Below are 16245 nucleotides of genomic sequence, written 5' to 3' on the forward strand. Positions count from 1 at the left end.
AGTCAGCAAAGTATCTGGTCATCAATCAGGTCTTCTTGAGAGGTCATCTAAAATGTTACCACATTATCACCAAAGTGCTGACAAGATGACACATGATAATACTTATGGATTGGCAGGGCAAAGAATTGCAGTAATCACTGGTGATAATTTGCTGAGAAAAAAGGCAACAGTGAATACAGGCCATAGTCACTTTCAGTCATATCAACTTCCTCCTCCCTACATAGTTTAGGTTGTTAAGCTTGTTTGGAAGAGGCTATGATTCAAATACGAATATATTATTCTGGCAATATTGGGGTGCCAGCTTCATTCCACATGGTTTGCATTTAAAAAAAAAAAAAATTCAGCAGATAGCAGGTGAAATATGAAGGGGATTCCTTGTGAATATCATAATGGCACCGTATTACCCACAGTATATATTACTGCTACAGCCACACACTGTGTACTGGTCCCGTGTGGCTCAGTTGGTAGAGCACGGCACTTGCAACACCAAGAGTTGTGGGTTCTAGTCCCACTTGGGCCACCCTTACGTAAAATGTATGCACGCATGGCTTGTAAGTCGCATTGAATAAAAGCGCCTGCTATAATGACATATAGTACTATTATTGTGAGGCAAAAAAGTTGAAACAATTTGAACAGTCAAAACATAAGTGATTTACAAACTGCTCCAAAAAAGGTAGGTGTTTGTTTCAGGTGCTACATCTCACTCAAGGATGATAATGTTAGTTATCTGTAGACAGAGGATGATTATGACATTGGCAAGTGGGTGACCTGAATACACTATCAAATAACTGTGCCAGTGAAGAGATAAAGCACATCCTCATTCATTTTAGCAGCAGGCCATGGATGTGGGGAAAGGTATTGTAAGCTCCACTGACAGCCAGACAAGAGTGACTTAACGTCACTCAACAAGCTGGCTTATAGCCAGGAAGCAGGACATTCTCTGAGGTGTTAGGGTGATGTTGTAGCAGCGTTTGCACTGAGGAAGTGAGACAACAAGGAGTGCTTTTGAACTCTGACCTTGTGGAAACTGCCGTAGAAGAGCTTCTTGATCTCAGGTCCCTCGAAGGTCACAGTCTGAAACTGTCCTTTGTAGTCGTGGTTGAAGAAGGTGAGGGTCTTGCCACCGTCTAGAGTTGGAAAGAGAACCGTTTGACAGTATACAGTACAACTCGAATATAGTAAGGAATGTTCTCGTTTCAAATAGAGGAGGCACGGATGGTTTAGTAGACATTGTGCAATCTGAGCAATGGGATACCTTTTGAAAATGTAGCCTACATTGACAAAATGTTTCTGCTGCTCACAACTGATAAATGAGCAGAGACACCTGGGGAAATGTCCCTGGCTTTGTCTATCTTGTGACAGCAACCAAGTCCCAGCCCCGCCCCCCGGCATTCTACTCACTGTCCAGGATGACGCCCACCAGGGGCTCGTTGTCCTTGTTGAGGATCTCCCACAATGCAAAGGGCTCTTTGGGGGTTTCAGGCAGTAGGCGGAACAGTATGGTGATGGTGTAATCGGAAGGCAAGCCCTCAGGGTGGATAAACCTGGGGTGGAAAGTTCACAGAACAATAGGCTCTCGTCTGAACATACTGCAGGTTTTGTTGTACTGTAGCACCTTCACCGAGTTCAACTGTTGTTAAACACATTTTCAAATGCTGTTTCAACTTGCCAATTAAATTCTTTCAATAGCGTCTTTCAATTCGAAAGAGAGGTTAGGAGCAGGAAGCTATTGTTTCTCCATACTGTATTTGGACCACATTTGCTGCATTATAATTTGAGAATGGAACACAAAATGACTATGCTTTGTGTGATGTGGTGTGGGGATTGTTGCAGATAAAGGAGAGGAAATACACCAGGCAAGGCCAGCTGTCTGTCATTATCACCACCTCTTCATTGTAATAACAGCATTTTTAGGCCACATGACAGGAAAAGAGGATTAAATTCGGGGGAGTAGGGTTAGTTGTATGCTATAAGGTGATGTTTATGTTATCATTGGGTAAGTGCTGCCAATACTTAAATACATTGTCATAAAGTTATAATATATATGAAGTGTCATGTACTTGTGTTAAGCAACCTGTATCATTGTAGTCCCTGACATTTTGTCACTTTGGACAAGAGCATCTACAAAATTGTACATGATTGATGGAAGATAATGCGCTGTAATGCCTTTTAGTTAAGATGCTAGTGTCCATACTTGGTGGGCTGGGCGAGGAGGGAGTTGTTGTGCAGGCGGAAGCAGGGGAAGCTGTTGAAGGTGCCAGGCTCCATGGACACTCCTGATACATGTCCATACAGACCCTCCACCAGGCCAAACATCTCCATCATCCTGAAACCTGCAGCCACAACATAAACAACCGCGAGTCGGTGTAAAAGCAGATATATCCATACACAGTTGTCTACTGATAAGTTAAAAAAAATCTGTTTTATCATGACTTCTCAATACTGGGCTTCTACTTCTTATCATTGAAGATGTTCTGACTTATTGGTACACACTTTGAAACAGGGCATTTTACGCAGTGTTAATGGTACGGGTTGACACTTCAGAGTCCAGTGTTTGAAATGATCTGTGTCAACTGTACTGTACCTGTCCAGTTTACAATGATGTTGTGCATAACAGTTATACTGGGGTCGGAACTAGTCAACGGGTCAGAGAGTAGAGGTCTTGACTGTGCTCTATATGCTAGGAGGCATGAAGAGGTTCTATAAGTAAGTATGCTCCAGTCTCTAACCTGGCAAGGTACTGCCACTCATCGCCACCGAAGGACAAGCTGAAAGACAAAACAGTTATGTCACTCCATGGATAAAAATAGACACAATAATATGCCCCTCCCCTGTTTCCAAATAACATGGATGTAGGACTCACTGGCAGTGGCAGCCTCACAAACAAAGGTGACCAGCTTTTCCTCAATTTTCTTGAAGGCGTCTAAATCGTCCACAAAGAAAACGTGTCTCTCGCTGGGCTTGCTGGCGATGCTCACCAGCTCCCCGTAGTCCGCATCCGCAAAACCAATGGCAAAGACAATGTACCCTGTGAAGAAGGCAAGCATACAATATTGCCAATTGTGTGTAATGTGCATACAAATCTAGAACATTTTGGTGGATTAACATAAACAGATACTTTTTTGTACAACCTTCTATTCAATTGAATTCTCGCATCATGTGCATTACCTTCCATCTGCATCTCTTTGGAGACCTTGTTGACATCGTCCTGAGAGCGCCCGTCAGTCAACACCACCACTACTTTGGGGATGCCCCTCCGGATCCCTCCCCCCACCGTGAAGATGGTGTCTTTCACATGCCGGATGGCTAGCCCTAGAGTAAGAGAATTAGAAGGAGGGATGAAGGGGGGAATGGAGGGAGAGAGAGAGAGAGAGGGAGGAGGGGAAGATGAAGAGAGGTGTTACACTCAAAGTGAGATTGACAGCAGGAGTTACTGCCAGGTTACTTGGTAGAGGATCATGGTTTTGGGTTACCACTATCACTGCAAATGATTCAGCAAAAAATATACAATGTAGTTATTATTCCCACCCCACCTGCAACTATACACATCACACACAAATACAGCAGAATCAAAGGAGAACACAATGCAACAATTATCATTACCAAGCGGACTTCTTTGTTGCACCCGTTTGAAAAAAAGAAAACATTGCTGGATGACTTGGAGAATGCATTATCGCTCCCCTTGGGGTTCCTGGGTTTGGTACTTAGAAACACTGATTAGTGACAGTGTCTCACTGTTCTCCGGAAGCCAACTCTGGCCTGTCTGATTACAATGACTGATTCTTTTTTGGCAGGTTACAAAAGGAAAGTCAATAAGGGGTATTTCTGTTCATCTGGCGGCTACAGCTGTCTCAATGGAATTCAGCTATCCTGTTAATTAACTGTTATGGGAGTCCCTTTAGAAATTCAAAGAAAAATAAATGGGGACTTAATGTATGCTTCAGAGCAATTATATGAAAACTCTACATTGGTAGGGAGTGAATAAGGTTTGACAAAGGTTTGGCTTTAATAAAGTCCACTTGCCTGTCTTGGTGTTCCCTCCCTTGTAGGAGATGCGGTTAATGGCCTCTAGTAGCCTCTCCTTGTTGTCGTAGGAGTTGAGTTTGAACTCGGTTCTAGCATCGTCACTAAACTGGACAATGGCCACCTGGCAGGAGAAAGATACTATGAGTTTAATGAAAAATGGGACATTGTTCATAAAAGCACAGGTGACACATAGTCAAACATAAATGTACCTTCATACATTTTAAGACCATTAATTACTATTTATTTGAGTATATCACTACAGTACTGTAAGTGCTAGCCGGCTACAGGACCTCACCCATTGGTTGATCTAGGTGTCAATATTTACCTGAGTGCCATCTGGTCCAATGGTGTCGAGGGCTCCTGTGGTGCTGTACAGGAAGCGGATGATTTTCAGGAAGCTTTCATCCCCGATGCTCCAGGAGCCATCCACTAGGAACGCCAGGTCTGCCTTGGCTGCCTTGCAAACTGGCATGAGAGAAGGAATGAGAGAAAGGAGCGAGAGAGGAGAGAGTGATAGAAGTAGAGAAAAGTAGGTGGAGGGAGGAGGAAGAGGGATAGAGGGATGAGGAGATATGAGGAAAGGGGGAGAGGGATGAGGAGTGAGAGAAGGAGAGGAGAAGAGGGGAGAGAGTGGAAGAGTGAGAGAAAATAATATACAAACGGAAAAAGAGACAGAACAGGACATTTACATTTACATGGCAATTAGAACATGCTCTTATCAAGAGCAATTTAAATTCAGTGCCCACAATAAGAGTTCCTACAATAGACAGCATATATAATACAAACTGACAAAGAAAGAGAACAATATACACACACACACACACACACACACACACACACACACACACACACACACACACACACACACACACACACACACACACACACACACACACACACACACACACACACACTCTACTCTAGCCTCAAAAGGCAGCAGTGGAAGAATCACAATGGAGAATGGAGAGAGCTTTCTCATTCTCCACAGGTTACGAGAGAGAAGCTGCGATGATTGGCAATTATCTCAACAACTTCCCTCTCTCATATCAGCGCCAGCCAGGGACAGATTGACCAGTAGAATACCTCATTTCCTGTTGTTTACTGTTCTGCTCTGTCATTTTCAAAGGAACCAAAAAATAGTATCCAAGTTGCTAGTACGTGGGAAGCAAAGTGAACTAAAAGTAGCATTTGTTGATGTTTCCTAGGCATACAATGACAATAATAAAACAATAAGAATTACAGGCTTGGAAGTTCCAACAGAGGGGACTGAGTTTTCAGTTAACTTTTACAAGACTCATCCCGGGAAAGCTGTGTAGGAAAAAAGAAAACTGCTAAGATTATGGTTCTCTAAAACAGCAAATAAAGTTAAACTTATACACATTTTCTACAAGTATAATAATAATATGTTGCATGTGTTTGTTGGAGAATTGTAAATATTCTGAGATATTCTGACTTGAAACTCAAGACACAAGGTCACACAAGTTCCAGTTTATGGTATTATCTCAGACTAAAAAGCTCATATGGGATCGTTTTTGAAAGTCTGAATAGATTTGTGATTATTCTAAAAGCACATTAAACAGCTTTACTATCATTTCAGATGTCTGTAGTCATGACGGTGCAATAGACACTGTGTTATATGCACTTGTATCAGATTCACATATTTGTGTCAGGAATCATTTGAGGTTTGAATGTCAGTCAGGGACCGGTTTAAAATTGACCAAGCAACCTGACAGAGTGATTTCCATGGTAACTGCCTGTTCTGAGGGCTCTTTAGTTTACTTTAACCTTTCACCAAACAAAATTACAGTGCCTTCAGAAAGTATTCACGCCCCTTGAGTTTTTCCACATTTTCTTGTCTTAAAGCGTGAATTTAAAATGGATTAAATTTAGATTGTTTTGTCACTGGCCTCCACACAATACCCCATAATGGCAAAGTGTAATTGTTTGTTGTTGACATTTTTACAAATTAATTACACAGCTGAAAGGTCTTGAGTCAATAAGTATTCAACCTCTTTGTTACGGCAAGCCTAAATAAGTTCAGGAGTAAACATCTGCTTAACAAGTCACTTTATAAGTTCCATGGACTCACTCTGTGTGCAATATTAGTGTTTAACATGATTTTTGAATGACTACCTCATCTCTGTACCCCACACATACAATTATCTGTAAGATCCCTCAGTCGAGCAGTGAATTTCAAACACAGATTCAACCACAAAGACCAGGGAGGTTTTCCAATGCCTCGCAAAGAAGTGCATCTATTGGTAGATGGGTAAAAAAAAAAGAAGCAGACATGAAATATCCATTTGAGCATGTTGAAGTTATGAATTACACTTCGGATAGTGTATCAATACACCCAGTCAAAGATACAGGCGTCCTTCCTAACTCAGCTGCTGGAGAGCAAGGAAATAGCTCAGAGATTTCACCATGAAGCCAATGCTGACTTTAAAACAGTTACAGAGTTTAATGGCTGTGATAGGAGAAAACTGAGGATGAATCAACAACATTATAGTTACTCCACAATGCTAACCTAATTGAGAGAAAAGAAGGAAGCCTGTACAGAATAAACATATTCCAAAACATGCATTCTGTTTGCAACAAGGCGTTAAAGTAATAATGCAAAAAATTGGGAAAAGCAGATTTTGCAAATCTGGCAAAGCCAACTTTTTATCCTGAATACAAAGTGTTAGGTTTGTGGCAAATCCAATACAACACATTACTGAGAACCACTCTCCATATTTTCAAGCATAGTGGTGGCTGCATCACGTTATGGGTATGCTTGTAATCATTAAGGAGTTTTCAGGATAAAAAAGTAACGGAATGGCGCTAAGCACAGGCAAAATCCGAGAGGTTCAGTCTGCTTTCCACCAGACACTGGGAGATGAATTCACCTTTCAGCTGGACATTAACCTAAAACAAAAACAAAAGGCCATATCTACACTGGAGCTTCTTACCAAAAAGACAGTGAACGTTCCTGAGTGGCCGAGTTACAGTTTTGACTTAAATCTCCTTTAAAATCTATGACAAGACCTGAAAATGATTGTCTAGCAATGATCTACAACCTATTTTTTCAACACCTTTTTCTCCCCTATTGGTAGTTACAGTCTTATCCCATCGCTGCAACTCCCGTATGGACTTGGGAGAGGCGAAGGTCGAGAGCCATGCGTCCTCTGAAACACAGCCCTGCTTCTTGACACACTGTTCGCTTTACCCGGAAGCCAGCTGCACCAATGTGTCGGAGGAAACGCCGTACACCTGGAGACCGTGTCAGTGTGCATATGCCCTTCCCGCCACAGGAGTAGCTAGAGCACGATGGGACAAGGACATTCCGGCCAGCCAATGGCCAACATTGGGCAAATGTTGCACAATCCAGGTGTGGAAAGCTCTTAGAGACTCACCCAGAAAGACTCACAGCTGTAATCGCTGCCAAAGGTGATTATTACATGTATTGACTCAGGGGGTTGAATACTTATGTGATCAAGGTATATTAGTGTTTGTTTTTTCAATGTTAGAAATTTTCTTCCACTTTGACATTACAGAGTATTTTGTGTAGATCCATTTGAATCCCACTTCGTAACACAACAAAATGTGAAAAAAAGTCAAGGGGTGTGAATACTTTCTGAAGGCCCTGTATGTTAAGGTTCATGCCACTCTAAGTGAGTTGAACAAAAATACATAGATAATCTACCATAGGGGATATCTCTACAGTATCTATACGCCGATGGGTGGAGACTTGTGAGCATTTGAGTGCAAAATTGCTGCGCTACATCACCCAGGTAGATGTTCACAATGGACAGTATTAGTTCCCTTTACCCCATAAAGGAACATGAAGGGCTTTGAGGCCAAGCCAAAAGCACTATAGCTTACTAAACGCAATACAGACCTAAAGTTTTTCTCTCCAGCAGCCCAACCAAGCATCAATGTTTACTAGGGAAAACACTGATGACATCAGTACTAGGAAGGGAGTGGACCACACTCGGACCAACAGGTATGTGTTTACAACAGGCCTTTTGTCTTACCTTCCTTGGTTGAGGGTATGGTGGGAGGAGGGGTGGTAGTGGGCGGTCTGGTGGGTGCCGGGGTGGGAACAGGGACTGCATGAAAGCAATGACATAAGACACACACAAATCATTATAACATCCTCATTAGTTGTCTATGTCACCTCACCTAACAACATGCTTGGTGAGGCTTTCATTTACAGTAAAATAAAATGGCTACAGACAGAAGATACCACATTGGTAATAGCATCAAACATAACATATATAATCAGTCAGATGATAGAAGAATCAGAAGGAATTCAGAGAATAAATCAGAGATGGTAGCTTATGCTTAGCAGCATGCCGAGGTGATGATTAAGTGACCTATATACAGTAATTTGCTAGCTTGATCACTACCAACAGCGGCAGTCAAATTGAAATGAATTTAACAATTTTTTTCTAGCTCTGGAACCCTGCTGGAACCCGCATATACTTTACCGCCGTAGTTATTCAGCTACATGAAACTGGGAATTACTTTTGATGGCAGCCTGCAAGGCCGCCTGGGGAAACGCAGGGTAATTTAAAAAAGGCCTTTAGCTCTAATCTGCATCAAAACAAAGCTATAAATCAGTGTCTAAACTTAGAGTAAAGCAACTCAATGCAAACAAATGCCTGGTGGGTTAGAGAGAGTGCCTTGATTACTGTTGTGGTTGCCCACAGACCGAATCATGATTCATTCCTGGGAGAGGCATTCAAGTGCCTCCCAGGAGGCTAATAATGTCTTGAAAATATTGTATATGTTGTGACTGTCTGTAAGGCATGTTGATGTACTGTATGTTTGGTGTGGATAATGTTGTAGCGATGTTGCTACAGTCTAGAGGGAATACTTTTTTTGTTTATGTTTTAACTAAAAACTTTGGGGCGCCAAAATAAATCACTTCGGGGCTGGCTTTGGCCTGCGAGCTGCCGGTTGCCCGACAGGTGATGTTGGAACTTATGTCGTTACAACATTGTCACAATGTTGTAAGAATCCTTTCTGAGAATAGTAGCAAGTCGGTTGTAGGGCTGTTGTAGAGTGTATACTAAGCAGCAGTTGATGGGGACACCTACAGGTTCTCTCTGTGGTGGTGACTGCAGGTCCCTCTGTGTCCTGAAGTTGGGCGTACACACTGATTTTGTACTGCGTGTTAGCTGTCAGGTCATTGAAGCAGTGCCGGGTGGCTCCTCCTCCCAGCCTTGCCTCCTGTTTATGTCCATCTAAAATGAAGACAGAATAACCCTCACAATATGCACTGTGTATATAGTGTACAAAACAGGAAACTGTTGAGCATGAAAAACCCAGCAGCATTGCAGTTCTTCACACAAACCATGTATTAAGACCTGTGCCTCTTACACAAACTGTTCGGGGTTATTCAAATATCTGGCAACCCGAGCAGTGGCCTTTCCATGAGTGGAATCTCATTATGAGGTCTCCTGTGGAAGTGGCGGGTTCATTTCTCACCCCAGAATTTTAATTTCGGAACCTTCCCCTTAAGGCCTCAACTTAAGCCAATTTCACTCATACACCGAGGTGGTATTTTCTTTGGGTAATTATATATTTATCTAGCCATCATAAATCCTAATTTGGGCTTAATACCGGCTGATAGATCTAATATTTCAGGAGCTCCCAACGGTAATGCTGCGAAATTGCAATGTGCGAAACGCTACACGATAATAATGATGTTTGGTTCTCAGTGTTAAACTTGATGAATTGCTCGCATTATTTTCCTATTTGGCAGATGATACTCATATTGGGATCAACACAGCATCGATAAGACATTGACATTTTAAATGTTCCATTGCTGAAATATTCCATGCCCTCTATTGCATAAATCCCACTATATGCTAACTGTATGTTAGGATAAATTGTAAATTGAATGTCATGAATTGTCTAGAATTAGATTAATGCCAGGTTCTCTCATTAATTTAGGACGTATTTTGTTTTATCATATGGACTGGCATACTAAACTCAGCAAAAAAAGAAACGTCCTCTCACTGTCAACTGGTTTCTTTTTCAGCAAACTTAACTTTAAATTTGTATAAACATAACAAGATTCCACAACTGAGACATAAACTGAACAAGTTCCACAGACATGTGACTAACAGAAATTGAATAATGTGTCCCTGAACAAAGGGGGGGTCAAAATCAAAAGTAACAGTCAGTATCTGGTGTGGCCACCAGCTGCAATAAGTACTGCAGTGCATCTCATCCTCATGGACTGCACCAGATTTGCCAGTTTTTGCTGTGAGATGTTACCCCACTCTTCCACCAAGGCACCTGCAAGTTCCCGGACATTTCCGGGGGGAATGACCCTAGCCCTCACCCTCCGATCCAACAGGTCCCAGACGTGCTCAATGGGATTGAGATCCGGGCTCTTTACTGGCCATAGCAGAACACTGACATTCCTGTCTTGCAGGAAATCACGCACGGAACGAGCAGTATGTCTGGTGGCATTGTCATGCTGGAGGGTCATGTCAGGATGAGCCTGCAGGAAGGGTACCACATGAGGGAGGAGGATGTCATCCTTGTAACGCACATCGTTAAGATTGCCTGCAATGACAACAAGCTCAGTCCGATGATGCTGTGACACACCGCCCCAGACCATGACGGACCCTCCACCTCCAAATTGATCCCGCTCCAGAGTACAGGCCTCGGTGTAACGCTCATTCTTTCGACGATAAACGCGAATCCGACCATCACCCCTGGTGAGACAAAACCGCGACTCATCAGTGAAGACCACTTTTTGCCAGTCCTGTCTGGTCCAGCGAAGGTGGGTTTGTGCCCATAGGCGACGTTGTTGCCGGTGATGTCTGGTGAGGACCTGCCTTACAACAGGCCTACAAGCCCTCAGTCCAGCCTCTCTCAGCCTATTGCGGACAGTCTGAGTGTCACGTTCGTCGTAATGAGTAGACCAAGGCGCAGAGTGAATAGAGTTCCACATATTTTTAATAAACTGAAACTCACCAAAACAAAACAATAAAGCATAAATTAAACATGAAGCTACTGGTGTGCACTCAGGCAACTCAATGTAGACAAGATCCCACAAATACCAATGGGGAAATGGCTACCTAAATATGATCCCCAATCAGAGACAACGAAAAACAGCTGCCTCTGATTGGGAACCATATCAGGCCACCATAGAAATACAAAAAACACCTAGATGACCACCCAAGTCACTATCACGCCCCAGCCAACACAGAGAAAAAACAGCTTACTATGGTCAGGGCGTGACAGTACCCCCCCCCCAAAGGTGCAGACTCCGACCGCAAAACCTGACTCAATAGGGGAGGGTCCGGGTGGGCATCTATGTTGGATGACGCAGGGCGTCGGGGGCGGCTCCGGTGCGGAACGAAGTACCCACTCCGCTCGTAGTTACGTCTTCCTTCATGGCGGTTCTGGTGCGGGGATCATCGTCGGAAGCTCCGGACCGTGGGTCGTCGCTGGAGGCACCGGACTGTGGATCGTCACCGGAGGCTCCGGACTGAGAACCCCTGCTGAAGGCTCTGGACTGCAGATCGTCGCTGGAGGCTCTGGACCGCCGACCGTCGCTGGAGGCTTTGCCGCTGGAGGCACTGGACCGTGGATAATCGCCGGAGGCTCTGAACTGGGAACCACCATTGGAGGCTCCGGGCTGCAGATCGTCGCCGGAAGCTCTGGACTGGGAACCCCCGCTGGAGGCCCTGGACTGCAGCTCGTCGCTGAAGACTGGACTGCCGATCATCGCTGGAGGCTCTGGACTGCAGATCGTCGCTGGAGGCTTCGTCGCTGGAGGCACCGGACCGTGGATCATCGCCGGAGGCTCTGAACTGGGAACCACCACTGGAGGCTCCGGACTGCAGATCGTTGCCGGAGGCTCTGGACTGCAGCTCGCCGCTGAAGACTCTGGACTGCAGATCGTAGCTGGAGGCTCCGGACTGCAGATCGTCGCTGGAGGCTTCGTCGCTGGAGGCTCCGGACTGCAGATCGTTGCCGAAGGCTCTGGACTGGGAACCCCCGCTGGAGGCTCTGGACTGCAGCTCGTCGCTGAAGACTCCGTACCATCGCTGGAGGCTCCGGACTGCGGATCGTCGCTGGAGGCTCCGGACTGAGGACCGTCGCTTGAGGCTCCGGACTGGGGACCGTCGCTGGAGGTTCCGGACTGGGGACCGTCGCTGGAGGCTCCGGAAAGGGGACCGTCGCTGAAGGCTCTGGACTAGGAACCGTCGCTGAAGGCTCCGGACTGGGGACCGTCTCAGGAGGTTCCGGACTGTGGACCGCCGCTGGAGGCTCCAGAATGGGGACCGTCGCTGAAGGCTCCGGACTGGGGACCGTCTCAGGAGGTTCCGGACTGTGGACCGTCACATGAGGTTCCGGACTGTGGACCGTCTTAGGAGGTTCCGGACTGTGGACCGTCTCAGGAGGTTCCGGACTGTGGACCGTCTCAGGAGGTTCCGGACTGTAGACCGTCTCAGGAGGTTCCGGACTGTAGACCGTCTCAGGAGGTTCCGGACTGTGGACCGTCTCAGGAGGTTCCGGACTGTGGACCGTCTCAGGAGGTTCCGGACTGTGGACCGTCGTTGGAGGTTCCAGACTATGGCACGTCGTTGGAGGTTCCGGACTGTGAAACGTCGCCGGAAGCTCTGGACTGGGAACTGTTGCCGGAAGCTCTGGACTGGGAACTGTCGCCGGAAGCTCTGGACTAGGAACTGTTGCTGGAAGCTCTGGACTGGGAACTGTCGCCGGAAGCTCTGGACTGTTGAGGCGCACTGGAGGCCTGATGCGTGGGACCGGTACAGGTGGCACCGGGCTGATGACATGCACCTCAGGGCGAGTGCGGAGAGGAGGCACAGGACGTACTGGACTGTGGAGGCGCACTGGAGGTCTAGAGCGCAGAGCTGGCACAACCCTTCCTGACTGGATGCTCACTCCAGCCCGGCAAGTGCGGGAAGCTAGCACAGGACGCATTGGCTGTGAAGGCGCACTGGAGACGTGGGACCGATACAGGTGGCACCGGGCTGATGACACGCACCTCAGCACGCCCGCTCTGCAGCACTCTCAACGCCAGCACCTCTCTCCGGAATCTTGCGTTGAGCTCCTCACTCGACTCCCTGACTGGCTCTGGTTCACTCCTCGGCTCCGCCGACTGCTCCATGTGCCCCCCCCCAATTTTTTTTTATTGGGGTTTCTGTGGCCCTCCTCCCCGACGTCGTTGCTTTCCTCTCATGCTCCTAGGCGACTGTCCTGCCAGGATTTCCTCCCAAGTCCAGGATCCCTTCCCATCCAGGATCTCTTCCCTAGTCCAGGATACTTCCTCCTCCGCTGCTTGGTCCTTTGTTGGTGGGATCTTCTGTCACGTTCGTCGTAATGAGTAGACCAAGGTGCAGCATGAATAGAGTTCCACATATTTTTAATAAACTGAAACTCACCAAAACATTTATTGCCCTGGCCACATCAACAGTCTTCATGCCTCCTTGCAGCATGCCTAAGGCACGTTCACGCAGATGAGCAGGGATTCTGGGCATCTTTCTTTTGGTGCTTTTCAGTGTCAGTAGAAAGGCCTCTTTAGTGTCCTAAGTTTTCATAACTGTGACCTTAATTGCCTACCGTCTGTAAGCTGTTAGTGTCTTAATAACTGTTCCACAGGTGCATGTTCATTAATTGTTTATGGTTCATTGAACAAGCATGGGAAACAGTGTTCAAACCCTTTACAACGAAGATCTGTGAAGTTATTTGGATTTTACGAATTATCTTTGAAAGACAGGTTCCTGAAAAAGGTCTGTTTCTTTTTTTGCTGAGTTTTATATGAACTACGTACAACTTTAGACCACTTTGAGGGCATTCAAAACTTTTCACAAACTTTAAATATCCCTTTACGACTACTGCACTGACTGAGTAGCAAACTATCACTTTGAAAACAACCTTGATTTCACTTCCAGACACCCACCCACACTGACAGTTGGTTGGAAGTCTCACGTCTGTGAGGTGATAATTATGACTTAGAAGGTAAAAGGCGCTTACACTATTTTCCTGAATATAATTGTTTTACCTCATAATGTTCTGCTTTGACGCAAATACAGTATCTAGTTAACTACAAGCTGAAACAGAAGTATCTGGAACTCCCCCTGTCAGAGCACATTGAACCAGAAACCCAATTGTTTTACTTCTTCAAAAAGATGCAATGAGGTGCAATTACGGTCATCTGCATAACAAGTATATCTTGGCTAGCCAACGTTCGCTTATTTAACCATAGGATATGTAAACGTCAACTAAGCTCGCCTGTTAAAAAGCTATGTAGTAGGCCTAATGTATATTATTCTAAACTGAAACCCAAAATATAGCCCCCAGAGTCTGTCCTATTGACGTTATATCTTATGCTTTATACTGTATATAATATAGCATAATTTAACATGGTATATCATAGCATTTGAATATTGATCAAATGCTATGATATACAAATGACAATCCCCCAGTTCCTAATACAGTTCTGCTGGGGAAGTGTGAAATCCCTGTCGCTATTACAAGTGAATCTTCCTCCCTGCAGGTTTCCGTGTCCCGACCGAGATTCCCTGCCAGGAGCATAATTCCTGACCGGGATCACATGTGGATTTTAGGGGGGAGTTGACAGCCTTATCCACATGGAGACGTGTGGCCGCATGGTAATCACCTCCTTCCATTAGAGTGGCTGTGTTAGTGTGTGGGGAATACCAATGTGGATTTGGTTGCATATAGTGTACTGTATAGTGTACGTCTACACACAGAAGTAAGGGCATACTGTCAAGGAGAGGGTGTGGATATTGTGCTGCCATGACAAATGACTTGCTTATAGCAAGCTCAATACTGTAAAAGACTGTTGTTGGTTCAAATGGAACAGGGAATATTGATGTGTGTATGTGGTTGTGTGGTGCTGGGCACTCACTGAGCAGCGACTCGATGACCACACGGTACAGAGTGGCGTGGCGGTGGGCACTCCACTGGGCACACATGCTGTTCATCCTCACCTGGTAGGTGTTCAGATTGGTCACTCCCAGGTATACTGTGACAGAGAGAGACAGGCACATTATCACTATAGATCCATCTCATCACATTGGAAACATTGGGCTCCCGTAGTGGTGCAGTGGTTTAAGGCACTGCATCTCATTGCACGAGGTGCCACTGCAGTCCCTGGTTCAAATCCAGGCTGCATCATGATTGGGAGTCCCATAGGGCGGTGCACAATTGGCCCAGCGCTGTCTGGGGTAGGCTGTCATTGTAAATAAGAATTTGTTCTTAACTGACTTGCCTAGTTAAATGAGGTTACAATTTAAAAAAAAATGTGAGCATGGATGTGGCAGACCCACCATATCATACTGGAACCTGGGCCTAAGACTGAAAAGAATGTCTATGGATCAGTATTCAGTAGATTGTTTTGCTATACTGCAACATAGTGGAATGTAATCTTGTCATCGTGACTTGACTTTAACCAGAGCAGTGATGGTAAATACACCAGTGATACCCTCAGAAGTGACTAAATGATAAAGCCCTGCAATATAAACATATCCTTAACGATAATGAGCAGACATCTATCGTCAGGCAGTGCATCTACCGCCACACAGCATATGTCTCCATTTGGGTTGGACTCTAAACATACGGCGAGAAAGTTATTTGGGGAGTTGAAATATGGTGCCGGTATCTTACTCCTAATGATCAGCAGTACAAATCCATTTATGCAAATGTTGCATGCATTTCTTAATCTCATTCTTGCGTGCTGCTATCGATTTGAATATATCAGTGGGGACATACATTTGAAGTTTCATTCCAAAATGCTATATATAAATTTTCAGAAATGTTGGTAAATTAATTTTTTAACAAAATTATGAAACATATTGGTGTGTTTTTTTCACTATCTAATCAAGGGTTGTTCAATGACAGACATGTATTTGTTTAACATCTGTCACTTGATGGTTTCATTTCAAAGAGACAAATAATCATGTTTTTTTGCAAAATGCTATATATTTGCCTCACTCTCAGTGAAATAAGTAGTACTGCTATGTTTCAGTGAGTCAAATGTAACAAACAACTAAATGTTTAACAAAGACATGTACAAATTATATATTTGTGACATCAATATATATACCGTATATTTTTTAAATAAATACATTCAATAAAGTATTATGAGATCTGTACGTAAAACATTTACATTTGACATTTTAGTCATTTAGCAGATGCTCTTATCCAGACATACAGTAA

The 16245-nt window shown here is 44.7% G+C and overlaps 1 protein-coding gene across 5 annotated transcripts in view; it reads right to left on the bottom strand.

Moving 5' to 3' along the window:
* The window catches only part of LOC139554687 (collagen alpha-1(XIV) chain-like), an 83115-nt gene that overhangs the window by 23416 nt on the left and 43454 nt on the right, over positions 1–16245 (bottom strand). For all 5 annotated transcript variants that reach the window (XM_071367715.1, XM_071367714.1, XM_071367718.1 and 2 more), the window contains 11 exons: positions 14936–15052; positions 9111–9257; positions 8043–8117; positions 4352–4491; positions 4024–4147; positions 3169–3312; positions 2864–3028; positions 2730–2768; positions 2195–2333; positions 1402–1544; positions 1018–1127 (listed from right to left, as the gene is read on the bottom strand). In XM_071367715.1, the coding sequence (XP_071223816.1) occupies positions 1018–1127; positions 1402–1544; positions 2195–2333; positions 2730–2768; positions 2864–3028; positions 3169–3312; positions 4024–4147; positions 4352–4491; positions 8043–8117; positions 9111–9257; positions 14936–15052 (1343 nt within the window). The remainder of the gene's footprint in view (positions 1–1017; positions 1128–1401; positions 1545–2194; positions 2334–2729; positions 2769–2863; positions 3029–3168; positions 3313–4023; positions 4148–4351; positions 4492–8042; positions 8118–9110; positions 9258–14935; positions 15053–16245) is intronic.

Source organism: Salvelinus alpinus, chromosome 26 (genome assembly GCF_045679555.1).
Source record: "Salvelinus alpinus chromosome 26, SLU_Salpinus.1, whole genome shotgun sequence".
NCBI lineage: Eukaryota > Metazoa > Chordata > Actinopteri > Salmoniformes > Salmonidae > Salvelinus > Salvelinus alpinus.